Source organism: Polyodon spathula, chromosome 30 (assembly GCF_017654505.1).
Source record: "Polyodon spathula isolate WHYD16114869_AA chromosome 30, ASM1765450v1, whole genome shotgun sequence".
Classification (NCBI taxonomy): domain Eukaryota; kingdom Metazoa; phylum Chordata; class Actinopteri; order Acipenseriformes; family Polyodontidae; genus Polyodon; species Polyodon spathula.
In genome coordinates, this window is record NC_054563.1 from 429,806 (window position 1) to 456,147 (window position 26,342).

At 45.1% G+C, this 26,342-nt stretch overlaps 1 protein-coding gene and 1 long non-coding RNA gene across 4 annotated transcripts; one reads left to right on the forward strand and one right to left on the reverse strand.

Moving 5' to 3' along the window:
• The first annotated feature begins 96 nt into the window (after positions 1-96).
• On the forward strand, positions 97-18,008 carry emsy (EMSY transcriptional repressor, BRCA2 interacting). Of its 2 annotated transcripts, XM_041232625.1 has the most exons (22): positions 97-491; positions 1,719-1,827; positions 2,437-2,536; positions 3,120-3,194; positions 3,700-3,875; positions 4,536-4,688; positions 5,124-5,383; positions 6,154-6,421; positions 7,000-7,248; positions 7,690-7,842; positions 8,042-8,215; positions 8,867-9,003; positions 9,709-9,804; positions 10,714-10,881; positions 11,613-11,808; positions 12,229-12,237; positions 12,590-12,754; positions 13,057-13,212; positions 14,058-14,254; positions 14,920-15,411; positions 15,619-16,065; positions 16,633-18,008. In XM_041232625.1, exons 1-22 carry the CDS (start codon positions 453-455, stop codon positions 16,828-16,830), a joined length of 4,017 nt encoding a protein of 1,338 aa, XP_041088559.1. In that variant the 5' UTR covers positions 97-452; the 3' UTR covers positions 16,831-18,008. The 2 variants fall into 2 exon arrangements, with proteins under 2 accessions (XP_041088559.1, XP_041088560.1); XM_041232626.1 differs by lacking the exon at positions 9,709-9,804 and having other exon boundaries at positions 11,613-11,807; positions 12,228-12,235; positions 12,588-12,754.
• LOC121302623 lies at positions 12,294-26,342 on the reverse strand. 2 transcript variants are annotated; one of them, XR_005947715.1, is made up of 3 exons: positions 25,943-26,342; positions 25,144-25,733; positions 12,294-12,421 (listed from the first exon to the last, which is right to left on the reverse strand). It is a non-coding gene; the product is annotated as an uncharacterized LOC121302623 (long non-coding RNA). The 2 variants fall into 2 exon arrangements; XR_005947716.1 differs by lacking the exon at positions 12,294-12,421 and adding an exon at positions 20,343-20,648.

Below are 26,342 nucleotides of genomic sequence, written 5' to 3' on the forward strand. Positions count from 1 at the left end.
AGTTCATAAAGCCAGCAATTGCCTGAGAACTGCAATACCCACAAATCGAAGCGGCAATGTACATACAGGTCAAAATTGGAGAAATAGGCCCTGCAAGTACAACCCTGTTTATTATCCTGAAAACAAAAGACGGGAAACAGTATGTTATATAAAACTAGAGCTTTTAATAACCAAATTATATTTGTGACTAGACCGTTTCTCACACTACATGTTAGAAATGTACGAATTTAAATATGTAATACAAGGCAAAGGCTAATCTCTTTACAGGAGATATATGGGCAGGCCCGGACGGGGTCCCAGTGTTCCTGTGTCGATTAATCATGGCGGATTGGAGAGGGTGTGAAGAATCCCAGCTGGAATTTGTGTAAAAAAAAATAATAATAATAAAGAGAGATATAAAAATAAAGAGAGAAAGGGTGTTTTGATGAGTGAGGAGACTGTGTGGCGGGATTATGAACCCAGAACCCTGCTTTCCTCTGCAGCATTTAATGGTAAGCGGTTCTGCTCGCATGACGTTCTGGGCTGGGTTGGGTTGTTGATGTGTCGGCTCTGCTAGTGCAGGTTCTGGATTTCTTTCCAGTTATGTATTGGCACTGCGAAATGCAGCGAGTTGGAGAATCGCGATAGCGTGGCAGTCAGTCTTGAATCTTTAGCAAATAGAAATTGTTTCGGATGTGCTGATTTTAATTTTGTTGCCTCCGTTATGTTCGCATCATATATGTGTTTTGATGCAGCTAATAACGGTGCCAGGAATACGTTCTTACACACACACACACACACACACACACACACACACACGGTCGTTATTGTTAACTATTCAACCCAAACACACACATTCTTTGGCGGTTATTATGGGCACTGTGGCAACGTGTACAGCAAGGATGGAAATAAGACTCATCGCACAGCAGTTTGACCCATCGTTACAACCTCGAATTAACCACAGTGCACATGGGTGAAGTAACAAGCACAAGGGGGTCTTATTAAACTCCTAGTAAAATCAACAATGGACCGCACTGCTGTGCAGCAGGAATCTTATTTCCATCCTTATACGACATTAATTAAGAAGTACACGGATGTTGTCAAAGCCTTTTAAGTTCGTCGTTTTGTGCTTCGAAAATGTACGATTCTTAACGGGAGCGGTCCTAGAATTCTGTGGTTGACAGGTCTATGCTTAAAGCTAAAAAAAACTGTGAAAAATAAATAAAAAATCACGTTACACTGGAAAAAAAGTCTTGATTGCACAGAAACTGATTTCTTACTATGCAGATTATTTTACATAATACATATGACTAATGTAATAGATTGAACACATTTATTAAAAACTAATGTGAACAAATAAATACAATGTGTATTGTCCATTCAATATATATATATATATATGGTGACAATTGAATTGATGAAAGTACTTTGGCAGATGTATCCCAGTATGTTTGATCGTGTGTCAGCCCAGGTAACGGTGATATAGTGCAGCTGTGTTTACATGTTGCATGGGATCCTGCGATAGCGCTAGGTTTGGATAACCCTAAACACAATTGAGTGTCAGAATGGAGGGATGCGGAGGAACCTTTCCTTGTGTCAGTCCATCTGTGGACACGTCACGCTTCCGTTTCTGACATACAGTGGGTGTAGGTCTGATTTGCTTGTTCGTGATAGGTTTGGCTTTGTATGTATAGCTGTGGTGGAGGATGTGTGTTCCTAACACTGTTTTGTGTGTTCAGTTCATGATACCTAAAGAGAAGCCCCAGCCCATTGCAAGAATGCCTGTTGTGTGGCCGACTCTCCTTGATCTCAACAGGGATGAGTGCAAGAGGATTCTGCGCAAACTGGGTAAACCTGATAGATGTATTCTTGTTCTGTAATGCACAGCTTGCAACCAGCTTTATCTGATATTGTAAAGAAATTGGGTAGTGTAGGCTGCATGTAGCAAAGGATGTGCAAGACAAAACCTAGGGGCAAATCTGGTATCTAAGTAACCCTCTTAGGACAGTTTTGTCATGTTGCATTGTTATAGATCATGACAGTGCCTGTGGTTTCAAGGGAATTATAGTTATCTAAGATAAGATCAATCTGAAAAGCTGGTGAAGTCTGTGAAAATATTTTTCAAAGCTAATAGTCTGGATTTTGACTACCAGGTTAAAAAACTCATCAGCTGCACCAGTAGACCAGGATTTGAAATGTGCACCTGGCACAGGTGTCAAAAAACTATTGTAGCAGAACCATTGGAAAGCATTTATTGTTCCTTGGGTTACTCTCATTTTAGTTGAAAATATGTGGCTTTATGCCTAGATACTGCGCTAACAGTCCAATACTATAAAACCTGCTAGATGTACTGTCTTTATAAAAAGATCAAACAAGAAGATGCTGCTCGGAGCAGGCATGTGAGTGCTGCTGCTGCTGAGTGTATTTATTAAAGGCTGTCTGCACGCTGTGTTTCAGAGCTGGAGGCGTATGCTGGTGTTATCAGTGCTCTGCGTGCACAAGGAGATCTCACCAAGGAAAAGAAGGATCTCCTGGGGGAACTCAACAAGGTCCTTAGGTACCTGAGATTATACTTTATCTATTAACACAACACCTGTGCAGGGATGGAAACGACCCCCATTGCATTGCACTTCCATCCATTCCTGGTTTTACTGTGAGTCTGATAAGACACACCCTCGCTTGCTACCTGTACACTGGGGCTGGTCAGAGGGTTGAAGCTGCTGTGCAGTGAGAATCATGTTTCCATCCCTGCTACGTCCTGATTTGGATGAATTGGTTATCCTTGTTTTAATTATTTAATCATTGACAGTTTAATGTATTGCTTATAGCTACAATGCCATGTATATTTCATGGTATTGAAGCAAATATCAGAAGCACAGTTGAAACAATATCACATGATTTCTCAAGACCAGGAGGAAATAAATAAAGGCAAAGCCAGATTCCTTCAGAATCATTGCAAACAGCATAACATGGTAAGGAGTACTGCTTGTGCACATTTGTATGGATTACTACTTTAAAATTCTGAAGAGAGTAAACAATGCGGTCTCTTGCAGCACGTCTGAATGGACACTGACCCGCTTGGGTGGTCATTTACTAAAGCATTGCTTGAAGAACATTAACCAGTTTCTTTATGTTTTTAGCATTTCAACTGAGCGCCACCGTGCTGAGGTCCGCAGAGCTGTGAATGATGAACGGTTAACTACTATTGCTTATCAGTAAGTGATGTTATTCTTCAGAGGGTTGGAAGGAAAGTTGGTCAGTAGCTGCCTAGTTTAACATGTTTTACTTTGTCGGCACCTTGCTGGTATTAATGGAGACCTTACCTGTTCACTGTATTCTTAACCTGAACAGAAATGCAAATAGTTGCTCTTCAGCATCACCCTGAATGGAAAATTACACTGAATGTCCTCCAGGTGTCAGCACTTTAACGTGGGGAACTCTGTTTTTAAATGATGAAAATAATCTAAAGAAGATTCAGTAATTTTATTTTTTAACGTGGTGGTCATAAGAGCGAACTGTTATAGTGGGGGAGATTAAAGAAATCGATACTGTACAGTAAATCTGTATTTATAACAATATAAACAAAGTGGTCGCCTGCACGCTTTGAATAAGTAGCCAGAATCACATGGTTTAAAGGTGGGTCCATTAAAAAAAAAACTATTAACATTTGCTTTTGGTGTATATAACAGTAATCTATCTGCTTGCTGTTTCTTCCTCCAGCATGTCAGGACCTAACAGCTCTTCAGAATGGTCTATAGAAGGCCGCAGACTGGTCCCCCTAATGCCAAGGCTGGTTCCACAGACCGCATTCACAGTGACGGCTAATGCCGTGGCCAGCACAACTGCCCAGCACAACACCTCCCTGCTGCTACCCGCAGAAACAGGCAATAAAGAAGGTGAGTAGCTCTGCTCAAGCAGATCTCTCTGACTCTACGGGACGAGCAGTAAAGCACAGTTAAGAACAATCGCGTTGTCTTTTCAGAGGATTCATGAAAGAGTGCAGTGGGTTTCAAATGCAGCCGACTGGCTGTTTTAAAGGGCTTCATTGTTATAGCTTGTAAAAATGTCTGCAGCCCAGAGTAGGAACTGGAAGGACAAGCCACACAGTCAGCTCACTGAACCCAAAACACAGGGTTAATAAGACAGGCAGAGTAAGTGCACTGGCAGGTATACAGTCCAGTATAGTTCAACAGTGTGGAACACAGATAGACCCTGTGGAACAGCTGCTAACATGAGTTGCAGGTACAGGCTCATTCACAGCAACTGGAGAGGGAGGATGCGGGAGTCCAGCAAACAGCTTGTTCCATAGCCTGGGCTCTCTGTGTCATTGAGATGGTTTCGCCTGGTCTCTGTGTGTCATTGAGATGGTTTCACCTGGTCTCTCTGTGTCATTGAGATGGTTTCGCCTGGTCTCTCTGTGTCATTGTGATGGTTTTGCCTGGTCTCTCTGTATCACTGATATGGTTTCGCCTGGTCTCTCTGTATCACTGATATGGTTTCGCCTGGTCTCTCTGTCTTGTGTTTGATTGAACAGTTTTCATCTCCTTCTCCCCCAGTTGTTGTTTGTTATTCGTACACAAGCACAACCTCCACTCCGGCGACAGCCACAGTTCCCAGTGGCAGCGCTGCCCCAGTGAAGTCCCCCAGACCCGCGAGCCCAGCCTCCAATGTGGTGGTGTTGCCCAGCGGGAGCACTGTCTACGTCAAGAGTAAGTCCTTTCACAGTAGAATGTCTTTCTCGTTTCATCTCCTAGTATGTGTGTTCATTGATGTTTGTACCTAGATTATAATTTACCATGCTCATCATTGAATTGGAATGTATTGAGATTTTTCATTTACTGACTCAGAGGGGGAAAGGGTCTGTAATTAGAGTTGCACACCCCTAATGATGATTTCTAAAAAAATATGATGATAGGCCCAGAAACTACACTGGAGAATCATGCAAAACACACATATTCTGATTTAGGGTGTTTCCTATTTTCACCACCAGGAGTCACTGCAGTACAGGTTGTAGCTGTTAATAAGAGCAATGATTGCACCTTTCCTTGTGCACGCTATTGCTCTTTCCTTGTGCACGCTATTGCTCTTTCCTTGTGCACGATATTGCTCTTTCCTTGTGCACGATATTGCTCTTTCTTTTGTAGGTGTGAGCTGCTCAGATGAAGATGAAAAGCCACGCAAACGGAGACGCACAAATTCGTCGAGCTCGTCCCCCGTGGTGTTGAAGGAGATCCCAAAAGCAGCCACACCCATTCCCAAAACCATCACGGTGCCAGTGAGCGGCAGCCCCAAGATGAGCAACATCATGCAGAGCATCGCCAACTCCCTCCCGCCACACATGTCTCCGGTGAAGATCACCTTCACCAAGCCCTCCACCCAGAGCACCAGCAGCAGCACCCAGAAGGTACACCAAGGCTCCACACAAACAGTACCATGCAGGGAGCTCCCAGTGAGCGAGGCTCTGCACAAACAGAACCATGCAGGGAGCTCCCTGTGAGCGAGGCTCCGCACAAACAGAACCATGCAGGGAGCTCCCTGTGAGCGAGGCTCTGCACAAACAGAACCATGCAGGGAGCTCCCTGTGAGCGAGGCTCCGCACAAACAGAACCATGCAGGGAGCTCCCTGTGAGCGAGGCTCCGCACAAACAGAACCATGCAGGGAGCTCCCTGTGAGCGAGGCTCCGCACAAACAGAACCATGCAGGGAGCTCCCTGTGAGCGAGGCTCTGCACAAACAGAACTATGCAGGGAGCTCCCTGTGAGCGAGGCTCCTCACAAACAGAACCATGCAGGGAGCTCCCTGTGAGCGAGGCTCCTCACAAACAGAACCATGCAGGGAGCTCCCTGTGAGCGAGGCTCTGCACAAACAGAACCATGCAGGGAGCTCCCTGTGAGAGCTGCTGGTTGCTTCCCCAGTACACTTTGTGTGTGAGCGCATTCTGACATGTCCTGCTGTTTAAATCAGATTGTGTCTATTGATGATTAATGAAAGGTAAAAGTGAAGTCTAGTTTGCAAAGTGGCCGTATTTGATAGAATTCAGTCAATGCAATTTACTTTTCTCAAACCAGTAAGTCATTTTTAGAGTGTAAAATTGCATTGGAATGTGGTTATGGTTATGCAAAAAGACATGATTTTTTTATGACTTTGCACTGCATAATTTAATTTTGGTTCCAGGTTATAATAGTGACCACTTCTCCGAGTTCGACGTTTATGCCCAACATTCTGTCGAAGTCACACAACTATGCTGCCGTCACGAAGCTGGTCTCCACGTCAGTGCTCACAGCGGCTTCCCAGAAGCAGCCCATAGTCATCACAGCCTCCCAGTCCTCCCTAGCCACTGGCAGCAGTGAGAGCACAACACTGTCTCCAGCTCCCACCTGTGTCGCCGTGACCACAGTAATTTCATCATCCCCTTCTGTTGTCATGTCAACAATAGCCCAAGGTGAGCCCTTTGAAAGAGGACTGAGCATTATGTTGTGCAGGCTATGTATTTGTCCACAGGTTCTGTTCATCTGTACGTAAACAGTCTTGTAGGACTAGCGTTCCCATTTGTGGTAAAAGGTACGGCAATACGCTGTTGAGACGCGTGCCAAGGACTGACACAATTTTGGATATAACATCTTTTAGATCTGAAGTATGACTCCTTATATGCATATTGAATATGAAAAGAGGGATAGGACTCCCATTCCATAGCAGTTTGAGTCGTTATTGAAGATTACCTGTAAAAATGATGCATGCAAGTCTAATTAAGCTCAGATGTGTCTGAAAAAAACCTGTTTGAAATGTAATAAACGCAATAGTATTGTATCAGTGCATTATATCAATGGGATTACAGGATTAACTTCAGTTTTCGTGGATGATTGAGGGTTCTGCTTTAAACATCAGGACTTTACCCATTGTTGTGTTATTACACGTGAATACTCTATGAGACAGTACGGGTCTTAGATGCGGCATGTCATTTTAGTGGAGATCAGTAGACATTGTGATGGAGTGTTCAGCGGCACCCTCTCCTCTTTCTAGGTGCTTCCTCCGCAGCAGTTAAAGCTGCATCTGCAAGGCTTCCTTCCCCTAAGAGTCTGATGGGCTCTCCCACACAGATCCTCGCCCAGTTTCCCAAACACCAGCACTCCCCCAAGCAGCTGGCACAGCCCTCCATGGGCGCTCTGCAGCAGCAATGCCAGACTGCCCCGGGCATCAAGCCCACCATTCAGATTAAGCAGGAGTCGGGTGAGAAGATGCAGGACTGGAGGGATGTGCACATGTACAGAGGTTTGGACATTTCTACTCATTTTATGTTTTGTTCTGTTCTGTTATCTAATCTACATTTGTTTATTTTTTAGATTACCCCAACACAACTTCACTTTAGCAAAGTGCATGTTCTGCACCTTGACTTGCTGTGACAGAAGCATATATATATATATATACACACACACACACACACACACACACACACACGTGATGATCCAGAATTTCTAGCACAAAATGTTTGAAAGGTGTATTTTTAAGTAGTAGTTGTGTGTAGAAAGCAGTGGTGGCGTTGAAATTAAATCATTGTATTATTGTGATCCGTTGAGCGATTCCCCTGGAATCTAGAATACACTATTTGGGTTGTAAGTCCTTACATACGCTAGTATAAACAAACACGTACATGTGTATTAAAAGTGCTTTTCAAGAGGTGCTAGCTGAGTCCTGTCTCTTGTTTGTTTTCAGGTGTCAAGATCATCACACAGCAGATGCAGCCCAGTAAAATCCTCCCCAAGCCCTCCACTTCCACCTTGCCCAGCAGCAGCAGCAGCTCTCCCATCATGGTTGTCAGCAGCAACGGCACGATCATGACCACCAAGCTTGTCTCCACTGCTACAGGTAGGGATCCTCTTCGAATGGCTTGTTTGAACGAATTCAACAACGTTGCTCTTCCAGGTCTTCCACTGTTTAGGTCAGTTGGATAGAGCCTGGTGTTTAAAAACCTGGGTATTTTATTTTAGGAATCTTTATTCACAAGACTGTACATTTTGGGACAACAGTAGCTCTGGATTAAGCCAGTGATTTACTCTTAACGCAGGAACACAGGCCACATACTCCCGCCCCACAGTGACCCCGACTATCGGGGCTCGCGTGGCTGCGTCCCCTGGAGGGGCCACGTATGTGAAGACAACCAGCGGGAGCATCATCACTGTGGTGCCCAAATCACTGGCCACCCTGGGGGGCAAAATCATCAGCAGCAACATTGTATCGGGTAAGAACCCGATTCCTTCAAGTAACTGTGAGAGCGCATCGGACACCCCTCGCTGTGAAGCGCGCAGTAGTGCTGAGTTCAGTACCAGCACAAACTGGAATGCAGTGACACAGGCTGAACTACTGTTCATTCCCCTCTGCCCCTCTCTGTGGATCTGTGGAATCTAGTGGCATGGAATTTTATTATTTATTAGAATTGTTTTTGCTGTTTACAGATGTATGAGGGCAGAGTCGGGGACAATTGACAATTCCCAATTCCTTCGAAGGAATTTCTATTTTGGAGTTATCATTGTTGTGATTTGAAGCCAATTTAAATTTACTGACAGTGGCTTCAATTTAATTCATTTGTTGCCACTGTGAGAAGCTCATTTTAACAGAATGCTGCTGGTTTGCAATTTTGATCAGTGATTTGTTGGAATTGAATAAAAGGGCATGGGAATTTGAATTGGGAATCGATTTTAAAAAGCAGTTGGAATTGAAAAACAGGAATTGACCCCAACCCTGGTACTGGAACATACCTCCTTGGGTGGGTTTTCATTTTAGTTTAAAATACAATTGCTTATTATTATTATTATTATTATTATTATTATTATTATTATTATTATTATTATTATTATTATTATTATTATATATCAATTCTGCTTTGCCACAGGCACGACAACAAAAATAACCACCATTCCCATGACTTCCAAGCCCAATGTTATAGTGGTGCAAAAGACCACCGGGAAAGGAACTACCATACAAGGGCTCCCTGGGAAAAATGTTGTGACAACGTTGTTAAATGCAGGGGTAAGTAAAGCACAGGGCTCTTGAGTAAGAGAGGAGCCCGACACTGTGAAGCACTGTGGAGTGAAGTGCATGTGCTTTACAGCACGCTCCAGAAGTGCCTTTGAGGTAAGGCAGGGGGCAAGCGTTCATCTATTCTAGACCTGCTTGCAGGGCTGTGGTGTAGGGGGCCGGTGTGTATGTGACATTCCTTAGCACATGTCATGCAAGCCAGGTCACCAGACCACCTTCACATTATATACACCTGGTTGGCTGAGCTGCTGAAAGAAAAAGGCTGGCAACGCAGTGTAAAGGAATTATTTACATGAATGTAAAAAGCTTAATGTAGGCTCAACTGAAAGGCATGCTTTGTGTAGTAAGTCTGTAACCTGTTGGTGCAAATATAAATGCTCAAAGGTGCCCCATGCAGCTTACAAATCATTTTACACAGGTTGTCCATGTTGAAAATATGCACAGCCTTCTGTTCAGAACGGCCAGAAAGCTTCAAGGAGGAACAAAGCTTTTGTGCCTGCAGCCAACCTTAGATAACGTAAACAAACCGACCAGACAACAGCGTGTGGTTTGTGATGATGCGCACAGCCGGGTGAACTGCAGAAGAATGCCAGCAAAGTGTTCGTCCAGGAATGACAGTTTAAAGTTAAAATGACCGTGGCTGTGGGATGCTGCAGCTTTAAGCTATGCCACTAAACCCCCATTGTGTATCCGCAGATCAGGTATAACACAGAGAAGACTCGCCTGCAGACTTCTTTACCAGCTTGCCTCAGTTTTGACTTATTGAGGGACAGCCATCTGCAGGAGAGCAAGGAAAGTGCAGTCACCAGGCTTACTGTACCCAGGCTTAGCGGAAGATGACAGTGTTACTGAATTGTGTACTCCTATACATATCTATATAGCTTTTACCACAGAGCCTCGGCTTGGTGCTCCAGAAGTGAGACGCACAGTGCACTTGTTTTAAATCCTAGTCAATCTGGCCCATAGGCGTAGATTGAAACCATTGGTTTTGAATAGCTGAAATAGAGTTCCATCAAATGACTCCCTTACATTTGGTAGCACTCTATAGCAACAGACCACTCAAACATATAGATAAATAGATACGAGATTGAATGCTGGAGAACATGTTTAATTGTTCATGTTTTAAGCATTGTGTACTGGTGAGGGTGAAGCAGGGGGGGTGTTTGCAGTGCACTTGGTGTGTAGTGGTACTGAGGGTGAAGGGTGGGGGGGGGGGGGGTTTGCAGTGCACTGGGTTTGTGTAGTGTGGTACTGGTGAGGGCGAAGCAGGGGGGGTGTTGGCAGTGCACTGGGTTTGTGTAGTGTGGTACTGGTGAGGGTGAAGCGGGGGGGGGGGTGTTTGCTGTGCACTGGGTTTGTGTAGTGTGGTACTGGTGAGGGTGAAGCGGGGTGGGGGTGTTTGTGCACTGGGTTTGTGTAGTGTGGTACTGGTGAGGGTGAAGCTGGTGAGGGTGAAGCAGGGGGGGTGTTTTGTGCACTGGGTTTGTGTAGTGTGGTACTGGTGAGGGTGAAGCGGGGTGGGGGTGTTTGTTAGGCACTGGGTTTGTGTAGTGTGGTACTGGTGAGGGTGAAGCGGGGGGGGTGTTTGCAGTGCACTGGGTGTGTGTAGTGTGGTACTGGTGAGGGTGAAGCAGGGGGGGTGTTTGCTGTGCACTGGGTTTGTGTAGTGTTTGGAATTTAATTTTTGCTTTTCCTTTACAGGGGGAAAAGACACTTCAGGCAGTCCCATCAAAACCCGCCATCATTACAGCCACCAGACCCATCACCAAAATGATTGTGACGCAGCCCAAGGGAATGGGATCAGGAGTGCAGCCAGCCACTAAGATCATACCCACCAAAATAGTGTATGGACAGCAAGGGAAAACACAGGTAAGGGATCAGTCCGTCTGTATATCTGAAGTACAGAAACAAAGGAGCATCAGAGTGACCACCCCGGTCTTGAATGAACTCCCCGCACCAACACTCGGTACTCTAATATAAGGTCTGGTAAGCATTCTCGAGTTGCTGGTTTCTGGTTTTGTAACGTTAAGACTTTGAAAATGTGTTCCTAAAGTCACAAACAAAATGTGAATTCCCAGCTTCCAATCCTCCAGGGTTGCAGGCGTCAGGCTGCTGTTCAGTGTGATTGACAGCCACGCTGTATAAACACTAAGGCACGCGTCTCTGTTTGACCTGCATGTGTTTGACACAGTTTAACATTTAAGCACTGCACTCTGAACTTTTCTTTTTAAAGCATCTCAAATTTCACGAGGGCTGACAAGTGTGTACTTTTCTTCCTTGTTGCTGAGTATGTGTAAAACCCCAAAAGCAAAATGAATGCATTTCATATTTACAGGGAGGTTTATTGAATAGGGATGAAAATAGCGAAGAGCAAGCTCTCTGGAGTATCCGAATCGAATCTGTGATCCAGGGATGGAAGTAAGACTCGCGTGGCATAGCATTGTGATCCATTCCTAGTTTTACTATGAGTTTAATAAGACACACCTGAGCTTGTTACCTGTACACTGTGTCTAATCAAGGTGGTAGTAAAACCAGGAATGGGTGAAGCAGCTGTGCAGTAGGAGTCTCATTCCCATCCCTGTGTGCCCCTGTCCCCCCAGGTGCTGATCAAGCCCAAGCCCATGGCGTTCCAGGCGACGGTGGTGAGCGAGCAGACCCGGCAGCTGGTGAGCGAGACCCTGCAGCAGGTCTCCCGGGCCAGCGAGGCAGGGGGAGCGGCCAGCCAGGAGGTGGCGCTCAAGGAGGAGCTGCAGACCTTTCCAGAGAGCAGCTCATCCTCAACAGAGTCCTCCCACAAAAAGGTGAAGGATATATCCCTTTACATTGGAGCATAGCTGCATCACTACAATGCACTGCTCTACCTGAACACATTGCCAAGCATGGATCTACTACCATCACATCCAGGACATTTGGGTAGTCAGTACCTTTCTTAAAGCTGCTCAATGTGAGGATTGAAATTATATTTAAAAATAAAGGTGTTTATGGGTCAGACACTTTCATTACACAGTGAAGCGTGCTGAATGACTGAAAGGTTGTGCAGTGCCTGTGCTGCGCAGTCACTTCAGGTTCTTCTCTCTGCACAGTTAAGGAGAAGGGGGAGTCTAAACCAAGGCAGCACACCATTGATCTGAGTCAGATGGCAGTGCCTATCCAGATGGCCCAAGAGAAGAGGCCGTCCCCAGAAAGCCCAGTCATCACTGCTGTGGAATCTGAAAAGCTCGCAAGTATATCACCACGGGTATGCAGCCAAACAAAAAACAGAAATCTCACTTGCTGTGAAGTCTTCCGCTAGCTGACCATGCCTTTTGGAGGTGCTCTGTGTTAAATAGGACCTCCTCGCCCTGTTAACTATCTGCATCTCACATCAGTTATTTGTATGCGTTCCTCTGTGCTTGAAGACATTTCACACCTGAAAGAAATAGAGACAACCAGTGTTAACAACTACCCCAATACAACCAAGTATCTTATCAAGGTTGATTTACAGATTACATCTAAGTACAGCAGGAACCATATTGTGTGTATGTGTGTGTGTTTGGGTATGTATTTTGAAGTTCACAAACTTGTTTTATGTTTCCAGACTCTCAGCCTGTCGTTCATGTAATCACCTCTAGAGGTCAGGAGTGGGCAGAACAAGAGGTTTCTGTGGAGTCAAGTCCCACTATAATCTACCAAGACGTGCCTGTGGAGTCCCAGTCTGCAACCTCCACTATAAAGGCCCTGCTGGAGCTCCAGCAGACAACAGGTGGGTCTCACCATTGAGGGCTGGGGGATATATCCCTTTACATTGGAGCATAGCTGCATCACTACAATGCACTGCTCTACCTGAACACATTGCCAAGCATGGATCTACTACCATCACATCCAGGACATTTGGGTAGTCAGTACCTTTCTTAAAGCTGCTCAATGTGAGGATTGAAATTATATTTAAAAATAAAGGTGTTTATGGGTCAGACACTTTCATTACACAGTGAAGCGTGCTGAATGACTGAAAGGTTGTGCAGTGCCTGTGCTGCGCAGTCACTTCAGGTTCTTCTCTCTGCACAGTTAAGGAGAAGGGGGAGTCTAAACCAAGGCAGCACACCATTGATCTGAGTCAGATGGCAGTGCCTATCCAGATGGCCCAAGAGAAGAGGCCGTCCCCAGAAAGCCCAGTCATCACTGCTGTGGAATCTGATCTCATCACAGAGTATATCACCACGGGTATGCAGCCAAACAAAAAACAGAAATCTCACTTGCTGTGCATTGCTGTACGCAGTCTAAGCCCCGGTACTGGCGGATTGACAGACGTATAACAGAGAGTCCCCCAAATTAAACCACAGTCGTGGAGAAAAGGTGGAGGGGGTCACAGAACACTGACATTTGGTTGGTGATGTTGCCACATTATGTGACCCGCGGGGGGCGCTGTGTGTCCCTAATTTGCAGTGATAAATGATGGGCAGCCCATAGAGGCCACAGTGGAAGTTATTCCAGTATGCAGCGCATTCACTGGTGACTTCCCAAAGGATGCCTGCCGACAATGGTGTACCTGACGAACGGAAATGTATTTCACTTTGTAAAGAGTATTATCTGTGCCTCACGAGAATGAGGAACAGCGGAAAGAAATTCATCCTCATAAGCCACCATGATAGCAGGGGTGCGTCATTCATACCTTCTCAGCCGTCATGGATGGATGAAATACATGCCAGCAGTAGTTAAGGAAGGATGTTTGCAATGGGTTGTGTCATTAATATACCTTTTCTCCACCATTGCTGTTTAATCCCAATGAGAGAGGGAGTTTTAACCCTTTAAGGTACAAGGGACACGTGTCCCACAAATAAACTTATGCTAACTTTCTTATTTGTGCAATGAGGTGCATGAAAACAGGGCTTAGAACTTACTGACAGGCTGGATCTGGTCATCCAAATTGTCAGTTTCCTCCTCGTGATATTGGGTATTGTATTTTAAGAACAAACTCTTGAACACCCCTTCAGTTCCTTCTGTACCTTAAGCGGTTAACCGATTTAATATGTGTGTGTATTTTGTTTTTTTCCTCCTTGTTCTTTAAGGCAAATCTGCGAAGCCTGGCATGTCCTCAGCCAGCATCAGCAGTGGTGAGATAGCTTTGACGTCCCTGCTGTCTGCCAGTCAGCCTCAGTCTACGTCATTGCAGAGAGCCCCGCAGCAGGCAGTGCCACAGACCCCAGTGATGGTGAAGCCAATCCCAGCATCCTCCGCACTCGCAGTCACCCGCTTCGTGAAACAGGTAGCATTGGCTCAGGAGACGTGTGCGTGGGCTCAGCTGGTGGTCTTTAATTTCAGTGTGGGTTTCTTTTGTTTCCTCCGCAGAGAACCACACGCTGAACTTTTAGAATTGCTGGAATATCCCAGGGTTGCTTGCTTTTGTTAATCACTTTTTAAGTGGTTTGTTTTGTTGATGCAGAACATTTTAGTTCCCAGTGGTTTTGTGCTTAAGTTCAGTCCTTGAGATTTTCAGCTTGTCAGTTTTAGTAAGTCTGCAGCCAACACTATTTCTAGTGTCTCATAAAACATTTCACTTGGCAAATTCCTGCTTTCACTGTTATGGAAACATGGGCAAAATCTTTAAGCACCCGTCGCATTGACCTGTGACCTGAAGACGCCATATTGCAGCCATGTGACCTTTTGGTTTCTGGATAATGAAAACGCTTTGAGATACTGGCTTCATACTCTGTACTCAACTGTGTTCTATGATTCTCTTGTTCAAGTTCGGTCACAGGAGTCATACAAGAAACACCTATTTGAAGCAGCAGTTCTGTTTATATAACGTGAACTAAACAATATGGGGGAGTGAAAAGGGTACTGTTGCCAATTTCGAAAATTGATTATGTAAAAAAAACTGAAATGAACCTTTATTAATCCCACTGTGTTTGTTCATATTGCCTGTCCCAGGCTGTGACTAGCCAGGTGGTGCACAGCAAGCAAGCCGAGGATGTAGGAAGGGAGGAGGGGGAGGTCGAGGGAGATACCTTGGACCCTCAGACAGGCCTGTTCTACAGGTCAGCACAGCAGCTGAAACAAGCGTCCCAGCAGCAAGACCCGCCGAAACTCCTGCCTCCTGGCAATCCAGCCACCGCGCTGAACCAAGGAGCTGCTCAGCAGAAGCAGCCTGCCTTGTACCAGCAGCAGCAGCTCAAGCCTGTCCTGCAGCACCACCTGGTGGTGAAAGAGAGGCAGGTTTCCGGAGCCGGGGCCCAGGCCCAGGCCCAGGCCCAGCAGACTGTGGTGCAGGTGATAGCAGTGAAGCCGCCCCACACCCCACAGCTTCCCAAGCTGCAGCAGGCACCCAGCAGCCAGAACCGACCCATACACACCGTGCTCTCCCAGCCGCCCCCGCTGCAGGCACACCACCCTGTGTCTTCAGACAAACCCACAATGAGCCAGGTAAACAAAGTAATATGCATATACATACAGTAGTGTGCAAACCTCAAGATTTGTCATTGTATACCCTTTATATATACCTACCTGCATCAGACTTGGTCATAACTGTCTGTACCACAAATTATTGCTCAAATTATGCATTTGCAGCTGTGTTATTCTGTGTGGGGGTGTGTTGCTAATGAACTTGTTGAAATGAATTAATATTTCCAGGTGCAGCAGCCAATCATAACTCAAGGAGCCACCGTAACAAAGATAACATTTGGGAGCCACCAGCCTGCCTCCATATCCAAACCAGCCAGCGGGGAAGCAGCTGCTAAACTGTCCCCCGTCTCCAGCACCGGCCCTGCTCCGTCCTCGGACAAGTCATCCATATCGGACATCCTGAAGATCTCCATGCTCGAGGCCCAGATCGACCCCAGCGTGGAGCCCATGGTGGTGGACTCTTCCAGCGACTGTACCTTCAGTAAAGGGGCTGCTGCTTCTCAAACAGTGGCATCGGGTCAGCTGATCAGCAGCACAGCCAGTCCCGTGGTTCAGTCAAGTCAGTCTAAGCAGCTGCAACAGAGTCTAGGAGGAGCTGGGACCTCCCTCCATGGCCAGTTCACCCGCATCCAGAACCTGCCTGCACAGAAGAGCAAGGAAGTGGACATAATACAGGTGAATGAGCAGCTCCTTCAGCCCGGGCTAGGGGAGCAATGATGCACTGCTGCCACAGTACCACGTGCATCACAGTGCACGGGACGGGGCTGATGGGCTGCTTGTGTGATGAATAATAGTATTTGAGCATTTATTGATTTTTTTTAAATATGCATGTGAAATAATAGAGATGTCGTCCGTCGTGTTTATACAGTTGAACTATGCAATGTAAGGGTATTTAATATTCAGTATTTATTCATTCTATTTCATGTGCACATGTAGTCTTATACACAATCATATTTTAGTTATTTTGAGCTTTGTGCTTCTGGTTGTGGTTTATCTGAGTAGTTCCCACCATTCCCAATATAGCAGGGATGTAAGTAAGACTTCGTAGGAGTTTGGTCCACTCCTGCAATGGGTAAAGCTGCTACGCAAGCTGACACATTTCGATCCATGTATAGTTAGGATGTAAACATGTTTAATCTCAACACTTTAAACTGAATCTAGCACTGGGATCATTTCCTGCTACGTTAATAGTAAATGAAATGCAAGTTCCTGGTTTAACTCCGCCCCCTTTTCTTCCCTCAGGTTATCCCGCAGTATTCCATCACCCCCGACTCTAGTCAGTCCAATGTGGTTGTGGAACCCAGTGGATTCCTGGAGATCACCAACTTCACCAGCCAGAGCCTGGAGGAGGAGACTGTGATGGAGCAGGAAGTGGACAGCAGCAACGACGAAGGGATGGAGGCCAGTCCATCACAGAGCTCCATTGACCAGGCGCAGTAGAAGAAGCATGGCTAACACTGCTGCACAACACAGCGCAAGGAGCAGGGCAATAAAGAGACTGTTTAAAATCCATCCAGATGGCTTGTTTACAGAGCCACTTGATGCAGCCACGTTCTGAGAGACTGCTTTACAGAGCCATGTGATGCGGCCACGTTCTGAGACTGACAGAGCCACGTGATGCAGCCACTATCTGAGAGACTGCTTTACAAAGCCATGTGATGCAGCCACGTTCTGAGAGACTGCTTTACAGAGCCACGTGATGCAGCCACGTTCTGAGACTGACAGAGCCACGTGATGTGGCCACGTTCTGAGAGACTGCTTTACAGAGCCACGTGATGCGGCCATGTTCTGAGAGACTGCTTTACAGAGCCACGTGATGCGGCCACGTTCTAATAGACTGCTTTACAGAGCCACGTGATGCAGCCACGTACTGAGACTGACAGAGCCACGTGATGTGGCCACGTTCTGAGAGACTGCTTTACAGAGCCACGTGATGCGGCCATGTTCTGAGAGACTGCTTTACAGAGCCACGTGATGCAGCCACGTTCTGAGAGACTGCTTTACAGAGCCACGTGATGCAGCCACGTTCTGAGACTGACAGCCACGTGATGCGGCCACTTTCTGAGAAACTGCTTTACAGAGCCACGTGATGCGGCCACGTTCTGAGAGACTGCTTTACAGAGCCACGTGATGCAGCCACGTTCTGAGAGACTGCATAGAACTGTGCTTCTCTGCCAGCGGCTTCTTTTATAAAGAACAAAAAACAAGCTGAGCTGCCTAGATAAAAGAGGGAATCTGAATTAGAGACCAAACAGAACTCTCACCAACTGATATTCTGAAAAACAGAACAAACACGCAACAGGCTAGTTTTTATTGCAACAAACTGTTCATCATGGTGAAAAAAAGTGAATGGCATTATTCCCCCCGAGGTGTTTTTTAATATTTGTAAATAGTACGATTTTAAGTCTTGGTAAAAACAGAAAAAAGGTAAACTTTTTAACAAAGCCAGTCTAGGATGTTTCTATGAAGCTTTACGTTCAAGCACAATGGTTTGTGTTTCGCTACTTTCTTTTGCTAAAAGGTGCTGTATTTCAGGAGCATCTCTGTGATACTCAGTATTCATTGCTGTAACCTCCTTCCCCCTGTGTGTGTGTGTGTGTGTGTGTGTGCATATATATATATATATATATATATATATATATATATATATATATATATATATATATATATATATATATATATGTATGTTTATGATGTAAGTTTTTAGTGGAATCCCAGAGTAAAGGTCAGAGGAGTGTTTCAGCGTGTACTGTGCAACACCGTCACTTCAGTCTCTCCTTTTTTTTTTTTTTTATATAGAAACAATGATTGTGTTTAAAGGCTGAGCACTTTTTCCAGGGTATTGACATTCACAAGCCTTGCTTGTGTGCACCTACAGTCGTGTGTGAATGTATAAGAACAGCAAGATGTGTCATTTACATCCTTGATATACCTGCCTGCCTGGGGAGAGAGGTTCAGTTTCCGCTTGCTAGTCAGTGATGTAGAAACAGGCTCTCGTGTGTGAAAATGCTAGACCGCGTTGTGCTTTTTAATCGGGCATCTTAAACCACTTCTGAGAAGTCTCCTGCATCTTATCATTTGCAGCTGTGTGTTCCTTTTCTCGTTACTATTTTAAAATAATTGCATATTTGGCCTATTAAAGTAATTTGTTCAATTAGACCATCACTAATTTGCGTATTTTCCCAGATTTTCATTTCCAGCGGTTTGATTTCGTGTGCACGACAAATCAAAGCTACAGAAGCCGTGGGGAGTTTGATAGATTGGCACGCTGCTGTATGCTGTGGGGTGAAGTTCCTCATTAACTCCTCTGATAAGTGTGGATGCAGGGTGTCAGTTTTCTTGAGTGCTATCAAGGACGTGTATCATTGCAGTACTGGTAAAGCTCATGTTTAAAATTACATTTTAACCCTTTGGACTCCCTGCTTTGTAGCTGACATGCAGGTTTTCTTTCATTTATTCAGCAGCGCATGCACAATGTATCATAACCTCTACTGTGTATGCATACAGTATTTTAGTGCAAAATTATAATTAAATATTGAAGTCTGACATTAAGTGGAAAAGTTGATCATCGCTGTCTCGCCTTCTGTTCTCATGTGTTAAATATTATTGTTTAAATAATAATTGAGCTAAGTAATACAGACAAGTGCTAGATTAGAGTAGTCTACATTTTTGGATTTATTTTGCACTTTGAAAACTGAATTCTTTGATACTGTATTGGATTCTGATCTCCCAGGGGGAAAGGCAAATGTTTAGCATCAGCCAAATCCTATTATTGAGTATTAAACATTTTTAATTTGAAAGCATTGATACTTTCTGTTATCGATAGTAGTGTGGTGCAGTGTTAGTGCTGGTCAACACACACACACACACACACACACACACACACACATATATATATATATATAATTTTGTTTTGTTTATAAGATTGTCCTATGTTATGTTTTATTTTGTTTAGTAGAATTCAAATAAATTCTTATAATTTCAGAGAATTTGTAATGGCATGTTTTGTTGATGATATCATGTCCAAATATAAATTTGAGCTTGCAGAATAATTTGAGGATGTTTTCAGAAAGAAGATACTACCAGACTTGCAATTGCAATGCATATATAAGATTATACAAGAGTTAAATTAGTCTCCTACAAGCAGCGTTTATTTCTTTGGAATATTTAGATTCCCTTAAAATGCATTAGTGTTAGTGTTTTAGAGGACTTCCAGTTGTAAATCTTATCAGATCTGAAAGCACTAGCTGCTGGTTTCACAGATCCCTGGTTTGAAGATGTGAAGCCAGCTGTACATGACGCCTCAACACCAGGTACTATCCTTCGTAATGGATCCATCGTGGATTGCGGTCTTGAAGATGTGAAGCCAGCTGTACATGACGCCTCAACACCAGGTACTATCCTTCGTAATGGATCCATCGTGGATTGCGGTCTTGAAGATTTGAAGCCAGCTGTACATGACGCCTCAACACCAGGTACAATCCTTCGTAATGGATCCATCGTGGATTGCGGTCTTGAAGATTTGAAGCCAGCTGTACATGACGCCTCAACACCAGGTACAATCCTTCGTAATGGATCCATCGTGGATTGCGGTCTTGAAGATGTGAAGCCAGCTGTACATGACGCCTCAACACCAGGTACGATCCTTCGTAATGGATCCATCGTGGATTGCTCCAGCAGTGTGCAGCTCACATGACGCCTCAACACCAGGTACAGTCCTTCGTAATGGATCCATGTCAAGTTAGGAAGTGCAAAACAGGTCACATGACTGTAAGATGTTTGCAGAACAGTGTGCACTCATGGTTGTGGAGGTAAATGTTTGCAGAACATGGTTGTGGAGGTAAACAGCAGTGTACAATTTTTTTTTTTTTTTTTAATGTACACAAGGTTTATTTCATGTATTTATTTTTAATCATTTAAACCTTTCGTATAGATTCAAAAAACCTGTTTTATTTGCTCTACACTGCACTTCAGTATACATGTTTCTTTATGATAGAAAGGCAAAGACAATGAGTCACTGCTGATCTGTAACCAAGCAGCCATTTCTGACCCATGTGAGTGAGCACATATGTGTTTGATTGAGCAGGTATAGAAACAATAATAACAATCGTACGCTTGAGATGTGGTAGTTTAGTGAAGACCCGCATTGTAAGAGCTCCTGATCTGGATGAAACACTTTGGGATCGATTCAGTTCATCAAAATGCTTCAAAGTTGAGTGCGGCCACTGCTTAGATTATTTAGAAATGATGCTTTCTGTCTGAAAAAAAAAAAAAAAAAAACCCACATTCGGTTTGCAATCGCTTTGAGTTGTATAACCCATTTAGATCAAGGGCCCCTTTATGCAGCGCTCAGCCAATTTAGCACCTGTGATAATAATGCAAGAAGATTCTTCACCCCTAACCCAGTCATTCTTAACCTTTTTAAATACTATTCAATGGTTGCCAAGCCACAGGATTCTACATAGTTATACTGTAAGAGTTTATTTTATAACTGTGTACACTGGTTTTATGGAAGCACAGGCCATACCCATGTTTGGAAAAACTGCCTTTTGAATTGGACTTGTCTTTGTGGCTTTAAGATAATAACGTGTTATAACATGATGTGCTGTCATAGGAGAATGTGTGTGTGTGTGTGTGTGTGTGTGTGTGTGTGTGTGTGTGTATATATAATTCCATTGGTCTTTGGATATCTAATAACTGGCAGAATGAGGTGTGGGGTTCAATTGTTTAACATGATTAGTAGCTCCTGAAATACAACTTGCCTACTCATACAGGAAGTTTTTATCTTTGCTGCATGGAGTTGCCTGTGTGTACCGAGATTGTATATTTTGAGAATATACTGTTATATTGGTTCATGATTTATACGTAAAACAAAATGAAAAATATGCCCTTTTAATGTTTATTTGATTTCCCAGTAATGCGTGGTAATTAACACGTAATACATTGTAAGCAAGCTTTGCTGACGGCTGTAGTGTGATATTGTAGTGAAACTATATAATACCTCAAATTAGGTGAAATGCATATTTCATATATATAATATAGAATGTGAATTTTGCATATACATGCCACTTGGGTACCAGAGCTCAAGACATTTAGATATTTTATTTTTTTTTCAGGCTAAGTGTTGTAATAAACTTTCCAAAGCAGAAACACAAAGAAAGGCAGTGTTGGGTCCTAGTGTAGTTGCATTGGGAACAGCTCTCAATACAGTGTTTGCAGGCATATAAAGGAAAAGGACAGGGAGAATCAATTCAGAATGCAATATAAAACCCTTCTCTCTATGGCAACGAATACGTCTATACCCTAGAGTTTTATAAAACATGCTAATCAGTTTCTTCAATAATTCCTAAAGCTGAGGAAACACAAAGACACTTCATCTGGAACAGTGGCTTGAAACCTGGTTCCAGGAGACTGGGAGACCTAGTCTGAGGTTGCTGTATCAAACCTCAAGTCTTCCCTGGTGTGCCATGTGGTGGCCTGAATCCTAGTCTCCTGAAACCTAGTCCAAGTTCCAAGCCACGAAACTGTAGCACACGGGGTCACCCATTAATACAAAACTGACCAATGCAAAGTCCTTGTACAAAGAAACCCAGTTGAGGAGAGCGATGTGGACGCGGAATTGAACTGCTCCTGCGATCCCTGCAGCTAACGCTAGCGTTGCATTGTTAAATGATGGGGCCGATATTCTTAGGGCCGGGTTTGTGCTCGTGTTATCAGTGCCGATGCGTTTCATAATGATGTGGCATCCCCCTGAACACAGACACTCAGCCTGCATTAAATGTCTGTTTTTGTTTCAGTATCGTGCAAACCATTGGAGACTCCAGCCGTCATGAAAGGAAGCCAGGGCTCATGTTTTCCTGAGTGCAAAGGGAGTTTCCCAGGCAAATATCAGCTAATCTACCTAATTAGATACTGAGCACACAATAGCTAGCTCACTGTACTGTACGTGCTTTCCGTTACAGCAACCTTATTCCTCTGTCGCGCCGCATCACCTGAGGCATCTGCTCAGGGGGTTTCAGGATCAAGCTGATTCAATTGTCTTGTGATAATAACTCAGAACTTGGAGAGGAGCAATGTGTGAATTGAAATACACCACGTTTCTGAAATCCTTGTAAGACCTTTACTCCAAAGTGCTCTTGTTAATGTAACATAACTACTAACAATCAGCACAATTTGAGGTTTGAGACCACACAAGTGGCCCTTTTGACACAAACAAAACTGATCTCATTCTGTACAAGATTGTTGTATGCTGTTGTTCAGTGTCTTTATTCATTTTTTCATAACCATGTGATGTTATTATTTTGCAGTGTATACTGTATGTGAGTAATATTTAAGTACAGGATATTGTTAATATCTGCAAATCCTACATGTAGTTATTCAGCATCTTAAATGAAAGCGATCCCTTCCATAATACATGAGGTTGTGCTGGACCGGAGCCCTGTGGGTTTTCAAAAGTGCTTCCCACTGTACCTGTTGCTCTTTGGAGATCTCTCATGAAAGGACTCCTCGTTTCCCAGCCATGCTTCTCTTCTGATGAGATCAATGTCAGAGTGATAATGCTGCCCTTGCAAGCACAGACCCAGGCACGTGCACACAGCTGTTAGATAAGACGGCCTACCCTGGGCTTTTGAAAAATGTCCCTCTTTCCATTGTTTGACAAGTTTTCTCTGGTGGCTGCTCTAAATCGTTGGGGACTTTGGATAATTCATGCCCCTCTGTGCATGGAGACACGCAGGCCAAGCATCTGAAACACAACACCTTCATTCACACAAATATCTCATCACAGTACTGGGGTGTGCCACGCTTTCTCTATGGGCAGGTACAGCACAAGAAAAGTCAGACCTGTGTTCCTTGTTTCTTTCTTGTGAATTCAGGGTTTATGAACTGAGAGGGATGATGACACACAGCAGGTGTCTTGAGATTCTCCCCTCATAGTCCTGACCAGCCATCCAGTCCAGTGTCTCCCCTAAACTGTGTCAAACTCATTTCACTTGTGCCCTGAGCCCAGGCCCCTAGAGCTGACAGGCATGAAGGACTGGCCGTTCTAATGTTTACCATAGGAAACGCATCATAGCAAAGTGTTATGAAGCATAATGAGAGCATGGTAAAGTACTGACCAGGGCTCGTCTGGATCCATGGTTTTAGAGCTTGTAACCTCGTCTCATCTCACCAACAGGAGACAGAATCCGTAACGGCAGTGCATCACACAGCACTGCCCGTGGCGGTATTGCAAGGTATAGTAAAGCATATGAAATAACATGGCAAACCAGGGTCAACTATGGATAAAGCATGGTAAAGCTGCAAAAATAACGCAGGGGTGTATTAGCGTGCATTAGCCTGCCCCATCCTATGCAACGTGCCTTTACCAGGAAAAAGAAGCAGTGGACATGTTTGCACTGGCGTTGAAGTAAAACAAGCTGATTTGTGTGTATTTTCGAGCTGCAATCAGGCTGGGCGTCAATGTGATTGAAGTGGTTCAGAAGCACCGAGTTTGAGATGTGCGTTTGATTTCAGATTCAGAACAGTAACGTGTGAGTAACTTATTTAAATAGGAAGCACCCGGTGCTCAACTAGTGCACAACTCCTGCTATAAGAAACAACAACCATGTTGCATTTCTTTTTATTGCTTTGACCTCACTGGGAGTCGTGGTTATGCCTACAAACGCAAAACGAGTGTGATTCACCTGCCCCTCCCTGGGTCATGCTTTTCCTATGAAGAAAGCCGATTCCCACGATGTCCTGGAAGAGACAGCACTGGTAACATCCCCTTATTGTGAAGGAATGTCTCTTTCAGTAAAAGGGGGGTGGGGGATGCTGGCTTAATTACACCGGGGGGGCCAGGGCCACATGGTAGCATTTCCTTCGTCCCCGACGAGGGCCGTGTAATGGGGCAACCCTGGCTTTCCGTCCTCCCCCCCCCCCCTGTGGGTGGGGTAACACATTCTTTTCGTCGAAGGTCCCCCCCCCTGTGTAATGAAATTACTTTCGTCGAGCTCCCCCCCGAGGTGTAATGAAAGCAGCTTCCAGCTCCCCCCCCGCCCGTGTAATGAAAGCAGCTTCCATTCCCTCCCCCCCGTAATGAAAGCAGCTTCCAGCTAACCCCCCCCCGTGTAATGAAGGCAGCTTCCCATTACTTCCGTCCCCCCTGTGTAATGAAGGCAGCTCCCCCCCCCCCCCCCCCCCCCCCCCCCCCCCCCCACACAATTCCTTGTAATGAAGGCAGCTTCCAGCTCCCCCCCCTGTGTAATGGGCAGTTTCCAGCTCCCTACCCCCCGAAGGTGTAATGAAGGCAGTTTCCAGCTACTCCCCCCCGTGTAATGAAAGGGAGGGCAGCTCCATTACTTCCGTGTAAGGTCGAGGGGGCTCCCCGCTCCCCCCCACTGTGTAATGAAGGCATTCCAGCTCCCTCCCCCCCGTGTAATGAAAGCAGCTTCCAGCTCCCCCCCACCCCGTGTAATGAAGGCAGCTTCCCGCTCCCCCCCCACTGTGTAATGAAGGCACATTACCTCCGTCCCCCGAGGGGGGGTGGCACATTACTCCCCCCCCCAAAGTGTAATGAAGGCAGGGGGGGTAATGAACATTACTTCCGCTCCCCCCCCCCTGTGTGAAGGCAGTTTTCCAGCTCCCTCCAAAGGTGTACTTGGCAGTTTCCAGCCCCCCCCCCCCCCCCCCCCCCCCCGTGTATAATAAGTTCCAGCTCCAGCCCCCCCCCCCCCCCCCCCCCCGCCCTGTGGGAGTTGAAGGTTCACATACCATTCTCCTAAAGCCTGGAAGAAAATTGGCTTTTCCTGCAGCTCTGGGACGTTTATTTTCCTTTCCATATCGCGGAGGTTGGACTGGATTGTAAATCATGTATTCCTTTTATCCTGCGGAGGTGTATGTCTCACTTTATCTTTGGCTGCAGTGGCAGTCTGATTCAGGCTTTTACCATATGGATCTCTTTAGATGTGTGCTGACTGATCAGCTTCCCTAGTCTTGCAGCACGCTCCCATATCCATGATAAATGCCACTAACTCACAGCTTATGACATTACTTTCCTCAGACCAGTCTCTCATAGTGGAGCAGAAGTACAATAAACTCCATGTGGTTTTTATTAGTATTATCAGATTTTCTTTCTTATTATTGAGTTGAAGCTGTAATAAAGATGGATTCCAGGCTCTCACTGGCACTGTTTGTAGCTGTGTAAGCAGAGCAGCTCTTTGCTTAGAGGCCAGTAATCCTATTCTCTGTTGAGCTGAGCCGACACGGCCCCTTGGCTGCGGTGTGTGTGTATTCGGTGTTGATTATCAGCTCCTGCAGATCCTGGGGTTATATAGGGGTGTCTGTCCTCCTCCATTTACTGTCTGAGGGAGAAAGAAGCAGCATGTTAATGGAAAAGAACCTGTAACAATCAACACATTTTGAGGTTTGATACAGTATTTCACAAACGCTACTTTTGAACCAAACAAAACTCCCGTGCTGTACAAGACTATTGTACACGGTAGCTTTCCTAGGATGCCATCTGTAATCTAGTAAGTCCAATGCAATGCATGAGCACTAGTGACCGACGCACTTGCTGAGTGTGAGCAGGGTTAAACGGCATGCTTGTTCCAGTCCTCCAGAGGCACTCCCTATGGAGTCACAGCAAGCCTCCTCTTCCCAGTGCTAGCGGATATCATAGAGGCTGCAATTAAAACAGTGCAGCATGCTGTTCCAATAAAGTCACAGACTCTTTCCCTGCAGCCCTCATGTTGGTGGTACTCGTGAGTAATGGGTTCCTTATCTGAGTGTGTTGTTGACCACAGAGGCTGGTTTTCAGTGTCCTGCCTGGGGCATTCTCTGAACACGAATCGACAGGAGGGATCGCGAACCTCACGGCACGCACATGGGTCGAAGGAGGGGACCATGTGCACACATAACAACTAGGAAGCAAAGTCACCTTCACGCTTCACAAGTTCTCTTCTAATAAGAGA

Excerpts from the sequence above, each read along its gene's own strand:
- emsy (XM_041232625.1), top strand. The coding sequence starts at position 453 with ATGAACCCAGAACCCTGCTTTCCTCTGCAGCATTTAATG. Across the intron at positions 4,689-5,123 it reads GAGCACTGTCTACGTCAAGA|GTGTGAGCTGCTCAGATGAA; the intron begins GTAAGTCCTTTC and ends TTTCTTTTGTAG. Across the intron at positions 7,843-8,041 it reads GCTTGTCTCCACTGCTACAG|GAACACAGGCCACATACTCC; the intron begins GTAGGGATCCTC and ends CTCTTAACGCAG.